Source organism: Pollachius pollachius (assembly GCF_949987615.1).
Source record: "Pollachius pollachius genome assembly, chromosome: 3".
Taxonomy (NCBI): domain Eukaryota; kingdom Metazoa; phylum Chordata; class Actinopteri; order Gadiformes; family Gadidae; genus Pollachius; species Pollachius pollachius.
This window is the reverse complement of record NC_136936.1, coordinates 20,442,955-20,470,157: the sequence shown is the minus strand read 5'-3', so window position 1 is coordinate 20,470,157 and position 27,203 is coordinate 20,442,955. Positions and strand designations below refer to the sequence as shown.

The 27,203-nt window shown below is 45.3% G+C and overlaps 1 protein-coding gene across 1 annotated transcript in view; it reads left to right on the top strand.

Moving 5' to 3' along the window:
• Positions 1 to 289: 289 nt before the first annotated feature.
• LOC307073056 (alpha-2-macroglobulin-like protein 1) overlaps positions 290 to 27,203 on the top strand; it is a gene marked incomplete at its 5' end in the record, with an annotated part of 29,421 nt that continues 2,507 nt past the window's right edge. The window contains 30 exons of the mRNA XM_079732738.1: positions 290 to 369; positions 9,021 to 9,201; positions 9,632 to 9,788; positions 10,404 to 10,456; positions 10,824 to 10,844; positions 11,112 to 11,280; positions 11,426 to 11,510; positions 11,632 to 11,749; positions 12,055 to 12,169; positions 12,267 to 12,382; positions 12,515 to 12,679; positions 12,976 to 13,212; positions 13,335 to 13,398; positions 13,766 to 13,911; positions 14,188 to 14,337; positions 15,376 to 15,510; positions 17,015 to 17,111; positions 17,183 to 17,318; positions 18,358 to 18,586; positions 19,095 to 19,221; positions 21,024 to 21,145; positions 21,561 to 21,612; positions 22,558 to 22,644; positions 22,918 to 23,094; positions 23,600 to 23,681; positions 24,183 to 24,339; positions 24,966 to 25,031; positions 25,732 to 25,900; positions 26,216 to 26,412; positions 26,707 to 26,922. Coding sequence (XP_079588864.1) covers positions 290 to 369; positions 9,021 to 9,201; positions 9,632 to 9,788; positions 10,404 to 10,456; positions 10,824 to 10,844; positions 11,112 to 11,280; positions 11,426 to 11,510; positions 11,632 to 11,749; positions 12,055 to 12,169; positions 12,267 to 12,382; positions 12,515 to 12,679; positions 12,976 to 13,212; positions 13,335 to 13,398; positions 13,766 to 13,911; positions 14,188 to 14,337; positions 15,376 to 15,510; positions 17,015 to 17,111; positions 17,183 to 17,318; positions 18,358 to 18,586; positions 19,095 to 19,221; positions 21,024 to 21,145; positions 21,561 to 21,612; positions 22,558 to 22,644; positions 22,918 to 23,094; positions 23,600 to 23,681; positions 24,183 to 24,339; positions 24,966 to 25,031; positions 25,732 to 25,900; positions 26,216 to 26,412; positions 26,707 to 26,922 — 3,906 coding nt within the window. The remainder of the gene's footprint in view (positions 370 to 9,020; positions 9,202 to 9,631; positions 9,789 to 10,403; positions 10,457 to 10,823; positions 10,845 to 11,111; positions 11,281 to 11,425; positions 11,511 to 11,631; positions 11,750 to 12,054; positions 12,170 to 12,266; positions 12,383 to 12,514; positions 12,680 to 12,975; positions 13,213 to 13,334; positions 13,399 to 13,765; positions 13,912 to 14,187; positions 14,338 to 15,375; positions 15,511 to 17,014; positions 17,112 to 17,182; positions 17,319 to 18,357; positions 18,587 to 19,094; positions 19,222 to 21,023; positions 21,146 to 21,560; positions 21,613 to 22,557; positions 22,645 to 22,917; positions 23,095 to 23,599; positions 23,682 to 24,182; positions 24,340 to 24,965; positions 25,032 to 25,731; positions 25,901 to 26,215; positions 26,413 to 26,706; positions 26,923 to 27,203) is intronic.

The window sequence follows — 27,203 nt, the reverse complement described above, 5'->3', positions numbered from 1 at the left end:
ATTTTGTTTTTGGACCTGTGAAATCTTGCTCATCTAAAAAACAAAACTCAAAGCAAGCCTTGACCCCTGTATGACTACTTCAGTCATACAGGGGGTGGGGGAGTTAAGGGGGGGGGGGGGGGGGGGAGTTAAGGGGGGGGGGGGGGGGGAGTGGTCCGCCTGATTTCGGTGGGAGTGGCTGGATAGCTGGAGTATAAATAGCCTGATTCAAGTGGTTTGCGTCATACTCGGAGCAGCTGGACCTCCTGTGGCCGGTCTCTGGTTGGTGTGTTCCGCAGAAAGCAGCATCATGGCACCTCAGCATCATGTCCTGCTGTGCGTGCTGGTTTGGACAGCGTTTGCCTGGTCTCCAACCCACCTCAACGAAACGTAAGTATGCACACTTAAGGCAGGTCCCGGGATGTCGGTTTATGCAGCAACGTTAGAAACACACGTAGCGATATAAGATATTTTGTTTCAAAAGCGATATAAGATATTTCGTTTCAAAATAATTTACGGGGCAACAGTGGCGGATCTGGAACATTGACATGGGGTGGCAAAAGTTCTCGGCAAGGGGGCATGAGACGACAACGTGGGAAGAATCCTTATACGTACAAGACTTATACGTACACCACCGGTTTTTGTTGCAAGGGGTTACGTTTGAGGGGCATGGGCCTAAGATTACATTTCCAATTCTACACCTTCGGTTCATTTTGTAGTTTGTTTCAACGCTTTGAGAGGCTTGTGGACATAGTGGCGGTTTATTTTGCCCCTATAAAGATCTGCCCCTACTTGGACAACACCAAATGCTGTTATGCAATCGTGAACTCTCCAGCAAAATTCAGTTGAGTCAATGTTTAAATATGGTTTGGCAGAAATGTTGAAACTACGTTGAAGCCTGGCATTGAAACGATGTTGAAAGTGTCCCCTCTACTTTTTGTTGAATCAAGATTGGATCTTCAACCATCATCTTAATGAGAATCTACATTTAAATTTCAGTTGATTTTATGTTGAAATAATGTTACTTAATCAATGGTGAATCAACCATCATCTAAATGAGAATCTACATTTAAATTTCAGTTGATTGTATGTTGAAATAATGTTACTTAATCAATGGTGAATCAACCATCATCTAAATGAGAATCTACATTTCAATTTCAGTTGATTTTATGTTGAAATAATGTTACTGAATCAATATTGGTTCAACCATTATCTAAAAGGTATACTAAAAATTAATTTATATTAATTAATGAGTATTATATATATTAGTGTTACAATGAGTGATGGCCATTTTAGCTTGCAGAACAATCAACATCAACTTCCATTGAAATACACTCTTTAGCAGTAAGACTATGCCGCCAACAATAGGACTAACTGTATAATAACAACAGACACATTTTGGATTCATTTAGTTTCTATGGATAAAACCATTTATTAGAGAACAACAAAAAACAAAAGACTGCAACCAGGGCCAACCAGGACCATAGCCCATATGAAGAGGACACTGTGGGAGAGAAGCAGAGACAACATGTCAGCACTCACGATTAAACATTTTGCAGAGCAACTTATGCAACAGCTATTTAGGAATATTGGGAATATCAAATTCACCTACATCTACTTTTTCTTGAAGCCTCCTGCACGCCAAGGGGCATAACGTAGCCAATTTTTGACAATGTCGCTGAAGGCCTGCTGTGTGAGTTTTCGGTCTCACTGCCGAGAAGCAACTGAAAGACATGAATACAAAATGGTTGTTTAAGGAATGAGAAGATACTCATTGCATCAGTTGGGTTTAAATAAGTTGTTGCCAGCTGAAAGATAATGTTCCATGCAGTAATTATCAAATAGGACACTCATACCTTTTGATCAGGTGGCGACTTTCTTTTGGCTGGGCAGTGTAAAAATAATAACCCAAAGTGCAATAGTGCTAATGCAGTTGAAATGTCAACAGTCCAGTTACACTTACGATGTGTAGAGAGACCGAAAATACTTTTGTTTGGCCTTAAATGCACAGCACTGTGTCAAAACAGCACAAGGAATATTTAGATAAACTCACCAAACATGCAGTCTTGCAGGGCAGTATCTTTGAAGGGCTGCTTGCCATCACTTTGTTTGCAGGTTTTTCCTGCCCAATTAAACTTGCAGGCCAGGCCGTTGGTCAAAACTGTTGTAAGCATCCTCCTTATCGTGCATGTGGAGCTAGTGCCTCCCAGCAAGGCCAAGCGGGCAATCTATTGAGATGAGAGGAAAAATGGATTTAAGTACAATGCCAGTTTGCCTGTTGATGTAACTCAATTGGAACGACCATGCGGCGACCAACAGTGAAAATGTTGGGTTGCACTACATGTTTCATTGGAATATATTGGAAATGCATTACAGGAACATGACTCTCCATGAGCTAGGGGCAGGTGTGACATCTGTCTTTGCATATTTAATAACATCTAGAGGACACAAGCTTTCAGAAAATGTATGGTTTGAGTAATATATTGGCTTTCCCTAAATAGTAGAGACCAAAATGTAAAGTCTTTCTACTTGATTCACAAGGCAAATCCCGATAATGACTAGCGTTCTATACATTATCCCTTACTTAACATTCTGATTAATGTTCAGCATGGTCAGACCTTTCAAAAAAAGTTTTCTTTGTTGGATTATGGGGTTGGGTGCGCGGTAAGGCCCAGTAAAGCCCGGTAAGGCCCCGCCTAATATGCAGAATGTCTCATTATGCAGCTCAGTTTATCAATCAAATTACAATCTTTTGTCGGACTGGCTCAGTTTTCAACAACGTTTCGGCCTCATTGAAGTCCTCTTCGTTTGTGATAGGCAGCTGGATTGGGAACATCTCTTGGCTTGTTGCTGGCCCTGGTCCACAAGCTGGGGTCATTCTAGCATCTGCCAATTCACCCATGATGAACTGCACATCCCTTGAGAGTTCCTTGACAACCACTAGCACTTCTGCAAGCATTTTTGTCATCTTTTGGATGGCAAGGTCTTAAACAAGGATAAAAACAAATTGTCATGAGATAAAAATGTGCAAAATACTTCTGTGGCTACATAGCACAACATTTTCTAATAGACTTGACTTTCAAAAGCTGCCCGTTGTCACCTTGCATGGTCACATCTATAAATACAAGTAATTTACAGTATGTTAATTTAATGCATTTCTCTACTATAAAGACATACACAGAAATCCTTTCCGGTGGTATTACAACAAGACCAAATAACCATGACCGTTTTGTGCATATTGTGGGGCACGAAATGGGGTGTGCACGGAACCATATGGTGATATACTGGTACCTGCAAAAACAAAGTTGTTGCTGGGAGTATGGCACCACACCCTCTCTCTGTGGGACCTGCAGCTGGTGGTACGGCCCAGCACCGGCGGCGGATGCTGCCATCGTTTCTGAAGCACACAATAAGAAATGTAAAAGTCAGTGAATGAAATTATTTTACAAAAGACATACAGAGGCTTATGTGACGATTGACCATTATTTGAGAGCTTACCATGGTGAAATTACTCATGACATCGAGGCTGCGCCTTGATGTCACAGTTAACGGGGTGCGACCGGGCAGGGGCGAAAAGACGTCGGCGAACTGGGGTTGCAGGCTGGCAACGTTCGCCGCCTGACTCAGAGAGGTCTTCACCTCGACCGACGGGAGGGGTGGGACCTGGAGCAGGGACTTCCGGTCTGAACTCCTCTCTCTCTGGTAGCGTCGACGCAAACGCGATAGGGACCGCATCGTTCCACCTCTTAAGGAGGTTGATGTGGTAGACCTACTTGTTTTCGCCCCTGTCCGACCGCGCTACCTCATAATCCACGTCCCCGACTCGCCGCATGACCACAAAGGGCCCTTGCCACGTGCTTGAGGTGGGCAACAGTACAAGGAACTTATCCCCCGGGGTGAGATCGCGTAACCTAGTTCCTCTGTCGTACAGGCGTCTCTGACGCTCCTGGGCTCGGTGCAAGTGCTCACGTGACAATACCCCTAGTGATTGAAGCTTTGCGCCCATAGAGTAACTCAAATGGGGAAAACCCCGTGGATAGATAGACGCTTGATAGACGCTTGTGAGGACGACTTTGACCTTCAAAAACCCGTAAAGTTCCCTAATCGTGCGTGACATGAAATTGGTGCCCTGGTCAGTGAGAATCTCTTTCGGGACTCCCACCCGCGATATGACATGAAACAACGCCTGCGCAACACTCTTCGCGGAGATGTTGCGCAACGGAATTGCTTCCGGGTATTGGGTTGCGTAGTCTATCAGGACTAACACAAATCGATACCTGTGTGCGGAGCGTTCTAATGGCCCGATAATGTCCATGCCAATGCGGTCGAAGGGGGCTTCCACCAGGGGAAGGGGCCACAAGGGAGCCCTGGGGACGGCCGGGGGATTCACCAGCTGGCACTTGGGGCAGGATGCGCACCACCTGCGCACCTCCGCCCAAATCCCCGGCCAATAGAACCGGGCCATTATCCGGTTAAGTGTTTTATCGTGCCCCAAATGGCCCTCCATTGGGTTATAATGCGCCGCCTGGAACACCATTTCCCAGCGGCTCCTGGGTACCAGCAACTGGGTGACAACCGCCTCAATCTGGGTGTCACGACTCACCCGATAAAGCCTATCCCTAACCACCACAAAGTGTGGGTAAGTCAGCGCTGCGTCTGGCCGGACCCGACTCCCATCAATTACTATCACCTGGTCGTAGGCTGAGCTTAGGGTAGCGTCACGAGACTGCTCGAGGGGGAAATCCTCCACCAGTGGGAACCTCGGCGCTGGGACCTCGGGTTGAGGACCCCCCCGATCCCTGAGCAGCGTCGGACGCCCCCGCCTCGGCGCAGAACACAGCACAAGACTTACATGTTCCTACCTGTCATGTCCGCATCCCTTTAGTCCCCCTGCCTGTGGAAAGCCTGTGGAAACCCCGCCCAATCCAACCCAAGAATCAGGGGATGCGTGAGGCTCGAGCTAACCGCCGCCTTGACACTACATTTTCTCCCCCCATAACGAATTTCGATAGGGACCAAAGGATACTCGTGCACATCCCCGTGTATACACCTCACCGAAATGCTCGACGCCTCCACCAATGCCTCGGACCGCACCAGGCGCTGATGGAGGTGGGAGGTGATTCATGTGCCCGATTCATGTGCCCGCTCCGGAACGGGGACCCCCCCTCTTGTCCTCGGCGCCGGGCTTGGCCTGTCCCGCCGTCGGGCAGCTGCCCCGGTGCGCGGGACCGGTGTTGGTGGTCGCTGGGCCGTCGGTGGGGGCTGCAGGTGGCTCTCCGCCAGGTGGACCGCAGCGGAGAGGCTCTCGGGCCGGTGGTACTGGACCCAGGCGCACAAATGGTTTGCGCACAAGTCGCTTAATTTGTCCCAGATAGTTTTCAAAGGGGAATCCTGAAATACTATCAAGAGAGCCAAAGTGCTCTTATTCCTCAGCCAAATGAATGTGCTGGTGTACATTGTAAACAATTTCATCCGTTCCGTATAAATGCCCATAGTGCTGAACCAAAGACACCATTAACCTCTCTGCCCAAGATAGCATTTCCTCAGAAATACCTGGGGAAAGAAGCAAATACATGGCGACGGAAAACAACATAAAGTTGTCATATATGTCACTTAGAACACAGTCCTTCAAAACAATTGGGCCCCAATAAAGCATAAATGAACGGAACTCAGTGGCTTTCCACCGATCCAGTTCAGCTAGTGCCCTTGGTTCACAGGGCATGTGGGAGCGCAGTTTAAGGAGTTTCTCAGAAATTGTCCCTACAGTCTGTGACGGAAGTCTTGTTGTCTTCTTCCCCTTTAACCACATATTCAAAAGTTTTCGAGTTACACCGAGACAGCTGAGATGCATAGTCTATCGGAAACATGGACACCATATTAACCACCCCAGATAAAGGACTGGCTCCAATGTGGTGCTCCTCATCAACCCTATCCTTGAAACTGCCGTCTGTCCTTAGCCTCACTTTGGTTTCTGGATGTCATTTTCTTTCGCCATACTCCCTTTTGAAAACACTTGTCAAATCCTGCATATCTATTATGTGACTTAGTCTGTTTAATGAAGGCTCTGGCTGGAGCATCACAAACAAGTTGATATCTTCCTGCTGATCACTGTTGACTAATGGTCTGTTTAGTGAGAAGTCAGAAGTTGTTGGGAAATCATCTAGCTGGCACTCAGAAGAGGTTGTGATAGGATTTGTGGTTTCAAAACTGGAATTAGCAGCTGATGAATTATATTCAAAGAGAATATCCTGCTCTGTGTCCCTTACTAATTTCTTGACTTTGCGTCCTTTAGCTTTACAAGACGCCCAATAAGAGGACATTTTCTTAGAAATTATGCAGATGCTGTCGCCAGTGTACAAACCTGTGTATTTAATTGGTGGCAATGTGATTCTGCTTGTCTTGGATCCTGATAAGGAGAAGAGAGAAAATCAATGTGCTGCAAACAACTATTGCAATAAAAGCTGTTTCTGCTGAGTAGGTTAAGTAAAGATTTGAGGCACTGATGAAGCACAAAGCATTCTAGAAGTATGCGGCCATATTGGCATACAGATTTGAATCAAGCAGCCAAACCCTGTGTTCCAATACCTATACTTCCGGTACTTACTATAGGCTCCATTCATTTCGGATGCAGCCTAGGTAAGTACGGGAAGTATGGGTATTGGAACACAGGGATAGACTGTATGAGAGCAGCACCCTAAATCGACTTTATAACTTTGTCAGTATCAGGTAAAATATCACTAAACCCACACTGTTTAGACCCATTAACACCGAGTATGAGGACCCGTCATGAAAACCACCTTAATTCCTCAGAATATAATTTAATGTAATCTAGTATAATTTAATATAATATAATGCAGTAATTGCATAGAACATGCTAAAACAAATACCTGGTCTGTCATGTTCATGGACATGGACATCCATATCGAAGTGCTTTTATGTTTGTATATCAGCTGAGAAATAGTCCGCCAAAGACGTTGACGTCGCTAAGCAACCGAGGACGCTTGCAGAGTGATAAGACAAAAAAAAAAGCCGCCCGCGCGCACGTGTGGTTTGTTTCCAAATAAAAGTGAAAGAAAATGTCAGTCGTGTGGGAACCCAACGGTCGGCTTCCCCGGCGTCTCTGGTTCTTCCACTTCCTCATCAATCTGAAGCACAGAATTGAATCGCGACATGGAGCGACACCCGCCGGAGCGGACACCCGGAATCATTTTGGGACAATTGCTGTACTGCCTTTATCTGAATAAAAAATAAATAATGTCGAGACAGCTTAAGATTTTGGGTCGCTGCACGCATTTTTGAGCACGTATCTGCTGCGAGTGATGGAAGAGGTTGGTCGTACTCGACCCTTTAGTTGCGACAGATTTGAAGCACTCTACAAAAAACCTGATTCTGTATTTCGTCAGACACCTTGTACCCAAAACATTTCCAACCTATGGAGCCATTTGTCTTCTGCTTACATACAAGCTCCTCGGTTTCGCGCCGTAGGGGATTTAAAAAAGTGACGTGAGTGGAAGGGGGTCCGGGCCGTGTGTGAGAGCCGGAGGCAGAGCGGGAGAGAGATAAGCAAACAGCAGTTAGTAGTTAACGCTAGGTACAATTTGAACGGTTGCTGTTGTTTATGGACGCATTCATTGAACATGTTAGTTTTCTGTGAACTTTGAAACGTTACGGAATTTTTCCCTCCTCGCGAGTGACACACTCTGCTCGCACTTTTGCAACAATATCGTTGACTTGTTGTCACTACAGCAACTGTTTAAATTGTAGCTAGCGTTAGCTGCTAGCTCTATTCACATAAACCAATCATCATTCTCTTATTGAGTCATGGTCATTCCCTTATTGAGTGTTAACGTTTCCATTTAACGACAAAGTGCCCAAACAAACAGCATGGTTTTTTTTTTGGTTTTTTTAAACATAATTCAGTTAAAACTTACCACGAGCGGGAGTGGGTATGAGGAAAGCAGTCACTCAAAATGGCGCTGGAGTTCTGTAACGGTAACATAACGGTAGCAGCTAGAAACTCATATGGACTGTTCCAAACAAGTGGCGAGATGTTTTTTGTTTCTTGTTTTTATTTGTTCTCTTACAGGTTACACACATAACCTAAGATACATGTTAAAAAAAAAAACATCACAATCAATTGTTCACAGCATTGTGTTTGATTAAAAATATAATAATTAAAAATATATGAAACCCCTCATCTTAATGGTCTCACCTAGCAGTACCCGCCACTCCTCGTGCGTCCCGCCTAATCTGTTTGACAACATTGAAACATTGATCCAATGTTTGCAATTCAACCCTTAAATCCCACCATAATACAATGTTGATTCAATGACATTTTTTCAACTTTCAATTCTGCAGTGGTTGATTCACCAACACATTTTCAACCATAACCATAAATCAACCATTTCAATCAAAATTCCACGTTGAAATAACATCTTCTGCAATCTAGGTAGCCCACTGACTGTGAGTTTGTGGACTTGCCCCAAACTGCCAAAGATTAATACTATCAATTTGCATTTATAACCTAGGTCCCTCATCCTTGTACTGATGAGCTGGTATTTGGTTGTTTTGTCATAAAAGGCTATGTCCATATATAGGTCAAAGACACAACCTATCTCAATCAACAGCACCTCCCTCCTATCTTTAGCCAGAAAAATAATATCAGGGGTGTTAGGAATGTTTTTGAACACATCATTAGTACTGTTGAACCAATCTGCCATTACACAGGAATGTTTGTACGTAGAAGCATTTGAGTGTTTTTCCTTTACATTGCTTGCAATCAAGTCCACCAAGGGATATGCTTTTGGTTTTACCAGGGTGTAAAAGGTTTGCCAGACAGAAATATCAATGACTCAAGAATAGTTGGTACAATTAATACAAAGACCAAAAAAACTAAACGCACAAACATATCCAATAATATAGTTATATTTCATACGTAAACAATCAATTGTAATATTAATCAAATGGGAGAATGAATGAAGAGAAATCCCGTTAATATTGACCACAGACATCACGGTCCCCGCTCCTCCTCCTCTCGTCAGCATCTACGCCGTGACAGTGAGCTCCAGGGTGACCGGAGGGGCATCTGAGACGCTGTGTGCCCACGTCCTCTCCGCCCCGGAGCCGCTGGCCCTCAGGGTGACTCTGGAGGCGCAGTCCAGGAGCACCGTCATCCTGGAGGAGACGGTTTCCACGGATTACTACAGCTGCTCCACCTTTCAGGTCTGCTCCTCAAGTAGAGAAGAACCAACAAATGACTTCATTATTTAAACTAATTTCAACGGAGCAGGGTTTTATCCAAAGTCCCATTTATAATCAGTAGTTTATATAGTTTACCCCCCCCCCCCCCCCCCCCCCCCCCACTACCCCTACTAACCACTGTAATGTAACCACTAACACATAGATAACCACGTTTAAGAGTAACTACAATGTTTGGGGTTCCCTGGCTCTTCAGTGTTACATCATGTTGCGTAACGTGGTATGTGGTGGTTGTATGGGAGAAGTTGTACCAGTGCATGAGCCCAGTATGGGGCAGGCATCCAGGTACTGGTGTCGGGGTCAGGGCGTCCGTCATCAGAATGTATCAAAATGCATCGTTGTTGTACCTCAAAGCTACGTTGAGACCTTGATGATTGGGCGGGTGGTGTTGCAGGTTCCCATTGTGACCAGCAGCACGGTGGCCACGGTCATTGTGACCGTCCAGGGGGAGAGAGCCGTCATGAGCAAGCAGACCAAGGTCCTCATCGCCCCTCCAGCCTTCCTTCATCTGATCGTGACGGACAAGCCGCTCTACAAGCCTGGACAGACTGGTACACATGTGCTCACCCCGTCACAAGCCTCCAGCCTACAGGGAGAGGGAAACGCTGTATTGCAGTAGTCACAAATTTTGCTCTGCACTTTTTGTTTACTGCAATAAAAAGGTTGGATCAAAGTGTAGGCTTTTGGGCATCCGTGAACCTCGAAATTATATTTGTGTTCTCACGCTGTTGTGAAAGGAAAACCAAAGAGTCTGTTTGAGCTAGTCCCCGTCTGTCATCAATACAAAGACAATGCCTTCTCACCACTTCTGGCAGACTCTTATTCTTTCATATGCTGTGTGGTTGCTGTTTGGCCTTTCACCGTCTCCACCCACAACAACCTGAGGGGGGTGGGCATGATAAGAACTGTTGTGTATTTAACAGGAACTTTGGACCAGGAATTGGATTGAAGGATTGATCCATATCACTTATGGATAGAGGGGTTTCATCTGAAATACCTCTGAGGGTTTGGTTTCCTTGAAACCAAATTTTTCTAGTTTTGATCATTGTTTTATTTGAAAATAAGGCTGTCTTTTTGATTGTTTGTGATCACCTTTGACTCATGTACATTCTGAATGTCCACACTTGAATATATTTTTGAATACACCTGAATTTATTTATTTGTAGTCCAGTTCCGGATCGTCTCCATGGACACTGGCTTCATCCCTTTCAATGAGCTGGTACGTGATGTCCTCTTATTTCCAATCCTTCATCAAACTGGAGAGCCATGAATTTTTCCTGTCAAACTGAACCCAGCCGCCCTCCAGATGGGGAGTGGAGGCTGAGCTCTCTGAACTCTAGGGCTGCTGGTGAGCTCTCCATTGCCTTCCATACTACTATTCTTTTGGTATCATTATGTAAGAATTTCCTATTGATATGTCATATAAAAATATATTTATTGATTATAATTACTTAGCTCAAGATAGTATGAAGGAAAATACTTTTGTGAGTAAAGAATAGAAAATACAAATAGTATGAAAAGGCAATACAAATCTAGAAATGTATTAATGAAAATAAATGTAAAATGTCCTTCCCATTTATTTGCAGTATAAAACAGTTGAGCTTCAGGTAAGAACTCTTCAAATGTACCACATAATACATTTTTGTGCATTTTTGTGTGTATATATATATATTTATATATATTTCAATAGTTTCATTCCAACCATTGATAAGAAGGTATTATACACCACTGCAAATCACATGGACTTTGCATAGGGGGGAAATGGAGTAATCTTGGGGGTGTTTAAATAATCAGTTGCGTCTGTAAGTACAGCAATACCTGCTCGATTCGCCGTGATTTGGTGCATGTCTCCATGTCTTTCACTTGATGCCAAGGACCCCAATGGAAACCGCATCGCGCAGTGGCTGGAGAGGGGCGCCGTCAGTGGCATCCTGGACCTCTCTCACCCCATGAGTCCAGAGGCCGCCCAGGGACCCTACACCATCACCGCCTGGACGGAGAAAGGAGAGAGCATCGCTCGCTCCTTTGACATCAAGGAATATGGTCTGCCCCCGACTGCAACAAATACACACACACGTGCACACGCGTACTACACACTAAATGTTGTTTTAGAAACATTTTGAATCGGATGGATTTTATTAGACGATTTTTCATGCTTGGAAAATGATACTTAGTCTTGTCCTTTCAGTTTTGCCAAAATATGCCGTCAACATTAGACTACCTAATATCATAAATATTTTACACCAAGAAGTACCCATACAAATTTGTGGAAGGTGAGTGTCCACAATGCTGAATTCATGGAAAATGACCTTGAGTCCCATCATGCCTGTGGTCATCATTGCTTCCTCCCACTGTTAAATCCACCAATGACCTGCGAGGCGCTCCTTCTGACAGATACACCTATGGAAAGCCTGTCCTTGGGTCCATCAAGTTGGTAGTTTGTAGAGAGGGCCAGGTTGAACGGTTTCTTTCTGTCTCGCGAGAAGACATCTGTGTGACATCACAACTGAAGGCAAGTGGCAACTAAACCTTGTAGCCTAAGGGGTTGGCTGGCAGTTATTTGACTCGTAAATACTTCCTACATGAACCCGACTTATACTAGACATTTTTAAATATCATCCGATGCATGGGGTAGTGTTGGGGTTATTTTGGGTTAGGTAAATCAAACATTTACAGAAATTATCACTCAAATAGGAATATTACTCCTCTTATTTGTCATTTGCCTCATATATATTAATGCTGCTTATATGTGATCTAGAATTTGGTTTCAGAAGGTGTTGGCTAACCTTCGCACCACTTTCTTGTTCTATCTCCCAGACGGACAGAACGGGATGTGCAACGCACATCATTAGGGTATCAGAATTTGGCCCAAGAGAAAAATGGTACCAGGACATGTTTGAGGTGAAGGCTGAAATGGAGGAGTATGGCACTGGTAGGTTTATGAATGAATGAATTAGTTGTTTTGCAGACAAAACAAGACATTGTCTGTGTTGGTGTCAAATAATGACCGTTGCCTGTATATTTTGTAGGGGTGGTCATTCAAGCCGGTGGCCAAACGCCCTTCTCTGTTAATGTCAGAGAACTCACATTTCAGAATGTTGCAGATGATACTGCCTATAAGCCAGGGATCCCATTCGAGGGCAAGGTAATGGATATTGGCCATGAGCCATCAAATTCAATCTCTATGTATATATGTATGTATGTATTTTTTTTTATCTTTGTTTGTTTTATAAATATTTAAAACTTGTGTGTGTACGTTTCCTTCCTTCGGTTCCAGGTCAAGCTGACTGGAATAGACAGGAAGGCGGTGGGGGACGAGGTGGTATATCTATACGTGGACGTCAACGCAGCGTCGTACAACCTCACGCTTCTGACCCAAGACAACGGCATGGCTTCTTTCTCCCTGGACACCTCCCTGTGGAAGGACAGCGTGTCTGTTACGGTTTGTCCTTGTGTCTGTATGTTGTACCGTTGACCTGCGGCAAGAAGGTCCTGGGTGCAAAAGCATCTGGGTCCTGGTTTTGTATGTTCTCCTCGTGTTCACATGGGTTTCCCCTGGGTGAGCCAGTAACCTCCAACACCAACACCTCCGTGGGGTCAAGGCCCTGTCAGTGGACCTCCCAGAGAAGCTGTTCAATCAGAACATTTTCCCCAGGGGGACACTCAATGCTTTCTGTATTTAAATAACTTTTTTGTGAATTTTAAAGTTGACATGTGTTGTAATATCTCCTCCTATAGGCAAGCTCTAGACCCAAGGAAGAACGGCAGCCATCTGTGCAAGGGAAACGCCTGCCTGCATACCCCTCGGCCAAACTGACCGTGGTGCCGTTCTACTCTAAGAGCATGAGCTTCGTGAAGATCTTAGCCAACGGCCACAAGAGCCTCTGTGAGGAAGAGTCCCAGGTGGGCGCCCAGTACATCATCCAGGGCAATGAGCTTAGGCCGGGGCAGGAGGAACTGCCCTTCTACTACACCGTGAGTCAGCGTTTTAAACCCTATACACAAACACTTCAACGCTTTGCTTTATTTATAAAAAAGGTTGTAATTTGGAGATATATCTCTGGCTTTAGTGTTTTCTCCCTCCCTCTTTCAATTAGGTGATGTCCAAGGGTGCAATAATGAGGCATGGGCATCTTCCAGTTGCTGTAAAAGAAGGAATCGGTAAAATATCCTTCTATAGTTCAAATAATAATTAATGTGCAAGCCCCACTCATGAAGCTTCTCTTCCAGAGAGGTCCTCTCCTATTGGCTCCACTCCCTTGCTTGATAGCGTGACGGGCGTTTTAGAAACATTTAACAACACCCCTGCACCACTCATATGAAACACAGCGTTTCTAAAGCTGTTACGACTTTGGCCTTTCAAATAATTCAAAACCATTTTAGAAGAATGTATCAAGGATGTGCCATATCATTTATTATTTTGAATATTATTACTGCAAAGCTTTCTGAATTTTTCTTTAGTAGACCTTTTTTATATTGCTGCTACTAGCCTCTCCATGCCTTATTCTTCCCCTTCCCTCCGATCTAGTCAACAAAGGAGTGCTATCCATCCCCTTGCTTGGAAAAATTGCCCTCAGCCCATATGCCCAAGTGGTGGTGTACACTTTGATGCCAAGTGGGGAGGTGTTGGCGGATAGCAAGGACTTCCCAGTGGACCAGTGCTTCGAGAATAGGGTGTGACAGGCTAAACATCAATCTGAAATGGCTGACAAGCTTTGAGTTTGATTGACATGGTAGAAAAAAATTGTCAAATTGAATTTCATGGTGACTTTACTGTGCCCTTTAAAGTGTAACGTTATGCTAAGACCAAACCCAATGAAAATAATTTAACATGACGATGCAAGGTGTGGTTTCTAAATGAGCATACATAAAGACAGCAATAGGAACTGATCAGAATGGCCATTAATAGATGGTATTGTTACTGCAACCCTTTTGTGTTGCTATCTCCAGGTGAAGCTGGAGTTCTCAGCAGATCGAGAGCTGCCTGGAGGGGAGACCTTGTTTCGCCTGGAGAGCCAGCCAGGATCCTTGTGCTCCGTTAGAGCGGTGGACCAGAGCATCCTTCTGCTGCAGCCAGATCAGGAGCTCAGTACTTCTTATGTACGTTCTCACACTCTTACCAAAGACATAGACTGCATCCCAGGAAAACCACTGATGACCCAGCTCAAAGGTTGATAAATAAGGGTCAGATATTGTTTTTTCTATTTAAGGTACTATGCAAAAGGGCTTTTAGGGCAATCCCATTCCGTAAACCATGGGTTTGCATCCAAAAGTGAACAGCAGTCTGTCGACTGTTTACTTTTCTGATCTAAGCAGCACAAGAAGCTGACAGTTGGCTACTGTTAAGACTGCTTAAGGCTAACAGGATATTGTTATATAACACTTAATGCAATGTTTGAGCAAAATGTACTGAAGACTTTCTTAAGGATACGGTGATATGGCAACTAACTATGACAAAAACAATTGTGGATTTGAGATAGATTGAATAATGGTGTCTCATTTGCATAATCATATTTTGGATAACTTTTTAACACAATCATCTGGAAAATAATCCCATAAAGCCGGGGACCCACATTTTTGGTAATTTGGGTTTACCAGTTTTACCCGGATTTTTTTTTTCCAGGTTTACTTAAGCTTTCAATAAAAACTTTCCAGGCGGACATTATGGGTCAGTTTGGAAAAAAAGAATGCCCAAAAACCAAAACCTTTTAGGTTTTGGAGGCATCTGTACTTCCGGTCTACATATGCTTATTTTATTTGAACACTCCCAGGATTCTAGCCCAGGCCTACATAACAAAAAAACACAAATTCATGACTAGAACGATAGTTGGCTATGACACATTTCAAAAGAAAATCAATTCAAAGAGTATAATTTTTTTTATTTATCTAACCCATCTCAAAAGGCTATGCATTGAATACAATCAAATCCAGTGTTATATGCATATAAATGTTGAGATAAATCTAGTTAGTAGGGCTTTCTCTTGTCTTACGTGGCCTCCATTGGAGAGCCCTGTTTTAAGCCCACTGAACACGGTTCACCTCAGACTCGGGAACAGCCCTCTCTCACACATTGTCATGTCAGACTGCTGCACCTGCTCAGTCCCAACGCTCCCCTCTTTTCATCCGTGGTATTGGAAGGTGTTCAACCAGCTGCCTGTGCAGAAGCTGAGTGGCTTCAGCAACCAAGTGGAGGACCTTGAGTCGGATCGCTGCGACTACTGGCATAAGATTGAAGAATCCACTGCGAAGGACGACGTCTACAGTGTTTTTAAAGTAAGATATGAGTGATGGCATGAGGAAATACATCAATAATTATGTCAAATATAATATTTGGACCATAATGCCTTATGCATATTGACATGTATATTGTAATGTTATTTATATATTGTAGCAGGCCATCGGGTGTGGGGTTTCCAAGCCACCAAGTTGAACAGATAAAACCATACAACACACAGAGCAGTTCAAAGGGGTGATTTATTTACAGGGTAAATAACTATCACCAGAGTTGGGAAAAGGGTAATCCGTATCCAGAGGCCGTCACCAGGAGGGTCCTCAAACAAAGCGGTCTGTACACAGGGGGGTAGTCAGACGGTCCAGGTAATCAATAAAGTCTCTCTCTCTCTCTTATTTATATATATATTAGTGCTGTCAAGCAATTAAAATATTTAATCGCATCAATGTCATAGTTAACTCGCGATTAATTGCACATTTCTTTATATACTAAATATCCCTTGATTTCGTGCTGCTAGCCTTTTAATGAGATCAGAGTGTTGAGAAGGACAGTAATAAAATATATTTGGTAAGATGGATATCAGAAGAGACCCGCAGTGAATTCAACCCGGTCCACTTGACATCAGGGAGGTGCATGACAGTGGTAGGCCTACCGTAAAACTTCAATAGCCCAGGCTTTTATTTGTTTCAATCACTGAACTTTCGAACAAAACTCTTGCTCATTAAAGGTGGGAAATACTATAACATTTATTATTTAAACCAGCATGAATATTCCTACCGTACGAAGGCCTATACACATTACCAGGCTATCGAATAACACCTACACACACACACGGCGGCGGAGTGGTAATCGGGAGAGCTGGGGTGGGCCGTTAACGTTTCGGGGCTATGGGGCTGATTACTGCGGGATAACAATATTGCGTTTATAAAAGTTTCTTGCAGCGCCGTCCGACAGCCTGAGCTGTGCGCCCACAACCTCTCACTCACTCAACAGCCGTAACACTCAAAAACTGTCAACGTCGCAACAAGTCGATTTTGTCTAGAGGGGAGTAACTGAGCGGCCCCTTCCGAAGTGGTACAGCCCAGGTGGTCCTTGAACTGCGATTGGTCGGAAAGAGGTAACAGCTAATGACAACATTGAACTCTAGTACCAGGCTCAAACAGAGTGACACACAAACACACACACACTTTTAAGGAGTTTTTGTGCGGCGTGCTTGTTGTTTTGTTTCCGGTGTAGCTAGATCCGGTATGGTTTTGGAGTTTTTCTTAAGTGACTAGTTGTTGCTAGACAGCAGGTGAAAAAACGACAATGTTTGCCAAACCAAAAGAGCGTTAATCGCGCGATAAAAAAATTAACGCCGTTAAAATTGGTTTGCGTTAACGCCGTTAATAACGCGTTAAACTGACAGCACTAATATATATATAATCAACCCCTGATGTTAACTCCTCCCTGCCGTCTGCCACAATATTTATGTGTCGTTCTAAATTCCTAACTGGCGATGACAAACCACATTTTCCACTTTTTTTTTACTCACACTCACACTAGGAAATTGGAATAAAACTTGTGACCAACTCTGAGGTGAAAAAGCCACCAGCCACCTGTTGGGAATATGACGATTACGTTTTGTACTCTGCTGTTTCAGGTACGTTCCTTGATATCGGCAGATCTTTATATTGTTCAATGTAATGTTCTCTGACGCATTCTGTTTCTCAGAGGATGAACCCGTCTCATTGACACACTTGAAAACGCCCATGAAAACTGAAACGCCCATGAAAAAAAAACTGGAAAAAATTAAAACTGTGAGAAGCTACTTCCCTGACACCTGGATCTGGGAGCTGATCCCTGTCGGGTTAGTGCTCTACTCCTGAAACCTGGATCTGCTGGGTCAGTGTTGGGATCTGATCCCTGATGGGTTAGTGTTGGGAGCTGATCCCTACTGGGTTAATGCTCTACTCTTCAGGTTAAAGCTGGGATCTGATTCTGTTTGGTTTAGTGCTGGGATCTGATCCCTGGTGGGTTAGTGCTGGGATCTGATCCCTGGTGGGTTAGTGCTGGGATCTGATCCCTGTTGGGTCACTGCTGGGATCTGATCCCTGTTGAGTCAGTGCTGGGATCTGATCCCTGGTGGGTTAGTGCTGGGATCTGTTCCCTGGTGGGTCAGTGCTGGGATCTGTTCCCTGGTGGGTCAGTGCTGGGATCTGATCCCTGGTGGGTTAGTGCTGGGATCTGATCCCTGTTGGGTCAGTGCTGGGATCTGATCCCTGTTGAGTCAGTGCTGGGATCTGATCCCTGGTGGGTTAGTGCTGGGATCTGTTCCCTGGTGGGTCAGTGCTGGGATCTGTTCCCTGGTGGGTCAGTGCTGGGATCTGATCCCTGGTGGGTTAGTGCTGGGATCTGATCCCTGTTGGGTCAGTGCTGGGATCTGATCCCGTTTGGTTAGTTCTCCACTCTTCAGGTTAAAGCTACACTAATTAGAGATGTATGTTGCTAAATTGAAATAATGGGCAGGATGTCTGCAGAAGTACGATTATTGGCAAGAGTTACAAGAATTTAATTTAAAATGGAACTGAAACCATTTCAGTAAAAATAACATCTCCCACCCCTCAGAAGAGCCTGGGATCCCCCAACCCATCAGGGAAGAGATTTCCTGATTGGTCATGAGCACTCCCATCAGCTTTGAGCCGTCTTAAATGGACATATGGTCTCATACTATTGGCAAGGCCGGCCTAGTCACCTTGAAAGGATATCCTCAGTGTATTCTCATCTCTGGCTGATGGCTGTGCCATTTCTGATAAATGATGGTGGTTAAATGAGCGGTTGAATCTCAACGGCACCCCCTTAACACACTTGAGGTCCTTATTTGAGGTGGTGACCCTCTCCTTCTGCAGAGACAGCGGGTCGGTGAGCGTGGTGAAGACGCTCCCCGACACCATCACCAGCTGGCGGGCCCAGGCCTTCTGCACCTCCTCCTCCCTGGGCTTCGGCCTGTCCGGGGACCCGGCGCTGGTGGCCTTCCAGCCCTTCTTCGTCGGCCTGACGCTGCCCTACTCGGTGGTCCGAGGGGAGGTGTTCACGCTCAGAGCCACCGTCTTCAACTACCTCCCTAGCTGCATCATGGTGGGCCTCTCCGTGCCGCGTGTCCCCCGGCCGGCTGGCTGAGGGGAGACGAGGACACCCTCCATTCATTAGAAACTACTCAGAAATGAAGAGATCCTTTTTACACCACTTGCATACAAGAATTTCAACGCATATGAATAGTATTATGTATTGTACTATAGTATTATGAAGTATAGGATGTAGTGTAGCATAGGATGTAGCATAGTATGCAGTATAGTATTAAGTTGTATAGTATGTAGTATAGGATGTTGTGTAGTATAGGATATAGTATGTAGCATAGTATGCAGACTAGTATAGTATCCTATACTAGTCTAGTTTGTAGTATAGGATGCAGTCTAGTTTGTAGTATAGGATGCAGTATAGCATCTTGTAGTATAGGATGCAGTATAGGATGCAGTCTAGTTTGTAGTATAGGATGCAGTATAGCATCATGTAGTATAGTTTGTAGTATAGGATGCAGTATAGCATCATGTAGCATGTGTGTTGACTCTGCGCTCCCTCTCTGCAGGTCAGGGCCCAGCTGAGCAACTCGTCCCACTTCTCCCTCAGAGACTGTGCGGACTGCCAGTACACCATGTGTGTGTGTGCAGAGGAGAGCAGGGTTTTCCAGTGGGAGGTCAGCCCCTCCTCCCTTGGTAGGACCTAATGACCTGCTCCTTATGCCCTTAACACCGCAGGAAACTCTCCTCCTTCATGGAAGGACAATCATAACCATATAATACAATTAAATGATCCCAGTCCAGAAGAGTAGCGGCAGCAGCTCTTAAAATGAATCTCTTTTTATTTCCTCTCCATATCAGTTCCGAGTGCGCTCCGTTCCTCGCTGTAAATGTCAGAAGTCTTCTTCACTGTAATGTCACAGGCGCATTCGCACATTGTAGATAAATCACAGGGAAGGATCTGCCAGTGCGTCTCTAAAGAACATCCCCAGTCTGGGTGATCAAAGCACCACAAGCGTCCCTCGTGGCTTCACTAAACATCCGTCACCAATAACATTTGTAAAAATCACTTCCGTGTACTAATTCTACTGAAGGGCATAGAGCAACGACAGCACTATAGCACTTTGGTCTTTGTGATGAGAGGACTCCCACATAGCAGTTCTCACTGAGCCTGATCATGATGGTAGACGATCTTTCCGCGCATTGTGCAGCTGATTAACAAAGTGCTTTGGATTTGAATATTGTTGAGGAGGGCATTATATTGGTACTGGAGCATGCGCCTGATTTAAGTGTCGAGGGAGAGCAGCTGGCGATGGAGATAATCCTCACTTTTTGCTAAGTTCCATATCATAAACTGTCATTTTGAAAGATGTGAAAAAGCGGTGACTCCACTGAGTCAATCTGCTGCAGCATGTCTACTATAGTGAGGAGGCTATTCTAACTCTACTATAGTGAGGAGGCTATTCTAACTCCACTGAGTCAATCTGCTGCAGCATGTCTACTATAGTGAGGAGGCTATTCTAACTCTACTATAGTGAGGAGGCTATTCTAACTCCACTATAGTGAGGAGGCTATTCTAACTCTACTATAGTGAGGAGGCTAATCTAACTCCACTATAGTGAGGAGGCTATTCTAACTCCACTATAGTGAGGGGGCTATTCTGACTCCACTATAGTGAGGAGGCTATTCTAACTCCACTATAGTGAGGGGGCTATTCTAACTCCACTATAGTGAGGAGGCTATTCTAACTCCACTATAGTGAGGAGGCTATTCTAACTCGACTATAGTGAGGAGGCCATTCTAAATGGGTCGGCTTAGCTCAGGAGGTAGAGCAGTTGCCTTGTAACCGAAAGGTCGCTAGTTCGATCCCCAGCTCCTCCTAGCTGATTGTTGATGTGTCCCTGAGCAAGACACTTAACCCTAACTGCTCCTGACGAGCTGGCTGTCGCCTTGCATGGTTGACTCTGCCGTCGGTGTGTCAATGTGTATATTAACCGATGTAAGTCGCTTTGGATTAAAGCGTCTGCTAAATGCCCTAATTTTAATTGTAAAAGTGGCGGCAGTGCTGCTGCTGGAGAAGGCCCACCTCCTCTTCTGTCAGTGAACCAGCGATGGCCTGCCATCCCACATCAGCAGTGATGTCACACACACACACACACACACACTCCCCATTCCTTTGAAGAATGCCAACCGTCGCTAACAAGTCAGGTAGTCCCTCTGACGAAACAGCCAGAAACCTCTCCCTGAGGGAGGGGTGTGAGAGACACCTCTCTTTGTTTTGATCTGAGGGCTTTGTTAATGTTGAGGATGGGAGAGATGTTACAGTCATGTTAGTGAGGTGGATGTGGGGGGGGTCAAGTCTTAGACGGATGGAGAAAGCCTTATGAATACAAATCAAGTGACAAAGGGGCAAATAAAAAGGTCAATCGATTAGCAATGATCGTGTGTGTGTGTGTGTGTGTGTGTGTGTGTGTGTGTGTGTGTGTGTGTGTGTTTAGGGGAGGTGACCCTGCAGGTCCGGGCCGAGGCGCTGCACACGGAGCAACTGTGTGGGAACGAGGTGGCGCCCCCGCCCACGGTGGGCCGGGTGGACACAGTGGTGCGCACACTACTGGTGGAGGTGAGGTTCACGCTCATGGATGGCACACACACACGTTGCACACCTCGTACTCTGCCACACACGGGTTCTCACATGTGTAAAAGAAAAGCCAACAACTCTTTAAGTCCCAACATGTTGTTGCTCTGTGTTAATCCTAAATCTTATATTTTCTGTGGTAATCATAAAGGTCTTGAAACGCTCATGCTAAACCTAGATAATAAATTCCCACACAGAAAGCAGTGATAATGTTCAGTGAACCATCAGGTCAAAGCCCTGCTAGAGGACTCAATGGGCCGGTTCTGAAGGACCATAGAGACCCCAAAGCAACATGATGGGGGTTGTACACTAGAGTTGACGTAATTGTGTTTTGAGCATTCTAGGAATAAACCAGATGTTAATCCTCATAGTGAAAGTGTGCCGTGCTTCTCCCTTCCAGGCAGAAGGCACCCCAGTGGCTGTTACCCACAATGCACTCCTCTGTCCTGGAGGTCAGTCATCCCTAAGTTGGTTCCCATTTGTTTGCTCAACCTACTTTGGGTTGCCTCACTGAAAAAGGGTCAACAACTCTATGTTAAGGACTTCAGCGGCCAGACTGGCCCAGGGTCATTCTGCAACACATGCAGCCTGAGGCAGGGCCAGGCTGGCAGGGCCGCAGGAATCAACAGGGATAAGGTTCAAATGCATGAAAAATAGTAACTAGAGACCACAATGACAAAGGGACACGAAACATACAACAAACAGACAAGGGAACAAAGGAAGTGAACTTGTTTATATAGGGGAGACTGATCGGGGACTGAGGTGCAGGGGGGAAGATAGGACAGGGAAGCTCGGGTGAGGGACATCTGGTGGAGAGGTGGAGAAGAAAAACTAAATCACATAAATACAGAGTTTGACTGACCAGCGAAGCAAGCCCAAATATTGCTAGCTCATCTCCAGTTTTTCCTTGAGATATTAATAATATATTATTATTATATAGACAGAACCAACACCAGGCCTATGGGTTAAAGAGAATAAGTTCTTAATGTGCAAGGCTACCAATATGTTTTCCTTTACATTTTACCAACATTGATCTATTAAATGCTCAAAGGACTGTTAATAACAATAATATTAATCTATATTTATATAGTTCTAAATATATGAAGATTAAAGATAACTGTGTTCATTTAAAATGGATGATTTTGTACATTTTTGACACGCCCCGCAAGGATAAATGACTGGATGAACACCGTACAAATAGACACACAATGTCTACCGTATCTTGCGTCATTAGTACAATAATTAATCATTTTTACAATAGTAAATCATTATTTCTTTAGATAATTTACAATGCTCCCTGCTAATTTATTTTAAATAAAGTAGACGATGGATTGATGGAAGTCAATTGTACCTTGTAACATTTTCTCTCTTCATTAGTTTGTTTTTTTATTCCCCAGCAGAGAAGCCAGCAGAGAAGAACATCTCTCTCCTGCTGCCAGACCTGTTTGTGGCTGGTTCTGCCAGGGCCTCTTTCTCTGTGTTGGGTGAGTACCTTAAAGATATTCAACAAGGGTTTAATAATGCAATCATAATATAGAATTATGGAAAATTGTTAATAAAGCAATTTAAAAATAATTCTAATTAAATAAATATATATTTTTTAAAATATTTGAAGAGGGTATATTTGTTGTTTTTTGTTACATCTCCCATATGAAGTACATCTGAGGTGTGTGTGTGTGTGTGTGTGTGTGTGTTTGTGTGTGTGTGTGTGTGTGTGTGTGTGTGTGTGTGTGTGTGTGTGGTGTTGTGCTGGCCAGGGGACCTGATGGGCCGGGCCATGAAGAACCTGGACAAACTGCTGGCCATGCCGTATGGCTGCGGGGAGCAGAACATGATCCTGTTCGCCCCGAACATCTACATCCTCAACTACCTGACCAGCACCGCACAGCTGACCCCCGCCATCAAGGAGCGGGCCACGCGCTTCCTGGAGAGTGGTGAGGCCTGCAGAGAGCACCAGACAGCACTATTATCCCCCAACATCATACACAGTCCCACCAAAAGGTCTCCACTCTGAAACGCTCGTGGTGAGGCCAGTGTTCAGCAGAGCTCACCATGCGCTCCATGTCAATGCTCCCTTACTCAGAGGGGGAGGGGCTCAAAGCTCTGAGTGTGTGAGCTGAATTCACATCAGCTTCAAGGTCACGTGACACAGCCCCCTAGTGGCTCAGCCAGGACACACATCGGGGGACCGGGGGCGGTCCCCAGCATACATCGCCTCAAAAGTCACTGCTTGCTACTGCTTTGGGTTTGTCTTTTTGGGCAAAAACCTGGAAGAGACCTATTGATGAAGAGGTTAAGAAAGAAGAACCTAGTTTAGAAAACAACTGGGCAGAGCGCAGAGCAGCCATAGGAATCACAAGTTAAATTATAATTTAGATATGTTTTTGCATGTATCAAATGCAAATATACAATCTGTGCATCCTATGCATTCATGTGCAGGCTACCAGAGAGAGCTCACCTACCGGCACGACGATGGCTCCTACAGTGCTTTTGGCAAGAGTGACACGTCTGGAAACACCTGGTGAGTACGTCAGCTGGGGCTTCTCTTCGTAGTTGGCATGGTAACCAGGTGGGTCTTCCCGCCATGTGCATGGGTTTCCTTCTGGTACAGGGCACATTTTATGACCCCCCCCCCTCCCCTCAAAGAGAAAGGAAAAAGTCCCTTAAAAGGCCCCTATTGTACCACCAGTTCAGGTGTGTATAGCGGCCCTTCATAAGCTGGTAAGAAACCCTGGGAGGGAACGCAGAAAGAGGGAACCCTCCTTCCAGGGATGGTTAGGAGTGCAATGACTGCCACAATAATGGTCAGGTGTAATGGTAGAAAAACAGGAAATTAGTTTGATTCAAAGGAAATTGTTAGAAAATAAAAAAGGAGTTGGTGAAGAGGTGCTGGAAGCCAGGCCCCTCTGCATGATCCTACACACTGAAACATAAAAGGGCATTGAAGCCCCACCCCTCATTTCCTTACCATTACCTTCTTGATGTGTCATTTGTGGCGCTTGTGCGTCATTCTCTGTCCCAGGCTGACTGCCTTTGTGATGAAGTCGTTTGGCGGCGCCAAGCCCTACATCTTCATCGACCCCAAACAAATCGTGGACTCCAGAACCTGGCTGCTCAGCCACCGGCGGAAAGATGGATGCATCAGATCTGTTGGAAAACTCTTTCACAACGGCATGAAGGTAACTTGGATCAATCCAAAAGAGCCGTACGGTAGCAAATGTATTCAGGAGCTTCGTATGACCAACAGTTGCTCCCCTAAGACGTGCTAGAAGGGTGTGGTACCTGTCCTCCCAGCTGTGGTAAAATAGGATTTGGGAATTTATAGTCACTCACGACGCACACTTAAAATAAATAATAAAGACATGCTTTTGAAATCTAGTCCAAAGAAGATGTCAATACCTGACAGCCGTGTGTCACCCTTGTCAATCATGCATATCTGTATTTAACAAATTTGCATTATCCGTAAAAACCCGAGTGAATTGGGGAGGATTTGAGGGCATCTACTGTCTGAGGAACATGAAGATTTGTTCCTTTCCAAGTATCCAAGAGGATGTGTGTTTGCGTCCAGCTGGAGCTCAGCATGCCTATCTCCACACCTGTGTACCCCAGCCGTACCCATGCCCCAGTGGTTCAGTGTCAGGTGACAATAAGATCGCAGTTTCCCCCCAGAAACTCTGGCTCATTTCCTTCCATCGCCATAGTGCCAGCGACTTCCCACACAGTCAAGGAGACGTGGTTTTTTTCTTTTCTTGTGCTTCCTACGTGCTTTGGTGCAGCCTGAGCTCATTCCATCCTGTTACCCCAGGGCGGGGTGAGCGACGACGTGTCTCTGACCGCCTACATCACGGCTGCACTGCTGGAGCTGGATGCAGTGAGTGCCCCTGCCCCATGTTTATATGTAGAAACACCTTGAGCTCTGAGCTATACATATATATGTAGAAACACCTTGAGCTATGAGCTATACACAGGGCCGCTGCTCAGCCTCTTTTTGTATATTAGGTAAAAACATATAATTGCCTAAATTGAGTGATAGGTTATGCAATTAAGAAAAAACAACGGTGGGCCTCTTCATAACTAATTTATATATTTTTTTAATTCAATAATGTAATAATTATTTTTGTTTTTCTATTTTTTTTACAAACCATAATTTTCGGTGCCCCCCCCAGGTGCTTGGTGCCCGACGCACTCTGCGTACTCTGCGTATAGGGAGCGGCGGGCCTGGCTATACACATATATATGTAGAAATACCATGAACTATGAGCCATATATGTAGAAATACCATGAGCTATGAGCTATATATTTGTATATATGTAGAAATACCATGATACCACCATATGAGCTATGTATGTATGTATGTAGGTATATATATATATATATATATATATATATATATATATATATATATAGAAATACTGTCTGTCACCACATGAGCTCTATATCTTGCTCTCTCGCTTTCTAGATTATGTTGTGCAAGATGGTGTGTGTGTGTGTATATATATGTCTGGTGTGTGTGTGCCCATATAGATACATTCAATAGCTGATTCCCTTGTTCCCTGGTGTGCCCATTGCAGGCAGACCCCATGGTGTCTGGGTGCCTGCAGTGCCTGAGAGTGGCGGTAGCGGGAAAGCTGACGAACATGTACACCACAGCCCTCCTCTCCTACACCTTCACCCTGGCAGGAGACCAGCAGACCAGGGCCGCGCTCCTCACCACTCTCCACCAGCGCTCCGTCACAGACGGTAGCTGCATCTCTGTTCGGCTTGCCCATGCATGAAGTAGCCTGACCGCAGACATTTTGATGAGAACATTGATTAGATCAGGTTCTAGTCTGGTCTAGGATCCTCCATAGGCACTCAACTTTTTCAATATTTGCAGGGCACGCACTCATTTAAAGAAATATTTGGGATCAGATGTATCCTGTATATGTGTTAAAGACTGTATTTAAGCCAGGCATTCAATACCTTAATGTTCAAGTAATAAAGATAAACCTTGAACTACTGCAGTAGTTCAAGTGTAGTTCTCACAAAAGCCCCTCACTATGTCTGCTCTTCTAGGGGGCACGCGCCACTGGAAGCGGGCGGAGGCCTCTGAGAAGGTTCTGGACTCCCTGGAGGTTGAGATGACGGCCTACGTACTGCTTGCGGTTCTCTCCGGACCCCCGGTGCCGGGCTTCGACCTAGACTATGCCTCCAGCATCACACGCTGGCTCATCAAACAGCAGAACCCCTACGGCGGCTTCGCCTCTACGCAGGTCGGAGAACACACACCAATGTACACTGTGTGATACTAAATGGCCCCCAGCATTAACGTCCACCCACACACGCAAGCTTTCACGTTCCAGAAACTCATACAAACGTATACATTCTCAAATGTATTATGGGACTCAACCCATGATTATCACTCGTGTGATACCATTGAATGTTTCGTGCCCACGTTCCTCTCATTCAATCTGTCCTGTCTAACCACAGTTTGATTTTAAATGAACTGAGGAGATGTGTGGTTGTGACGCCCGGTGCAACGTGTAAACCCCGTTGGACCCCAACAGGACACGGTGGTGGCCCTCCAGGCCCTGGCCCGCTACGGCGCTGCCACCTACAGCTCGGAGGGCTCCTGCGTGGTGGGGCTGAGCTCGCTGGGCGGGGCCAGCTGGCAGTTCACCGTGGACCAGACCACCCGGCTGCTGTACCAGGAGCAGGCGCTGGACCGCCTGCCCGGGGACTACCGCATCACGGCCCAGGGGCAGGGCTGTGTCCAGGCACAGGTGGGACCCCCAGGGGCAGGACTATGTACAGGCACCGGGCTGTGTCCAGGACCAGGGCTGTGTCCAGGACCAGGGGTGGAGGAAGGAGGGGTTTCCAAGAAGCCAAGAAGGGGTTGATACTATTGGGTTGATACTATTCACTGAAGCCTGAGCGTCTGTCTTGTTTGCCCCATGTCACATCTCTGGGCAACTGCCGCTTCATGGGTGCCAAGCAGCAGCTCTTATTATTTGCGTTCATCCATTGGAAGGTATAAAGGCTTTCCTTGTATAAAGTCTTAACT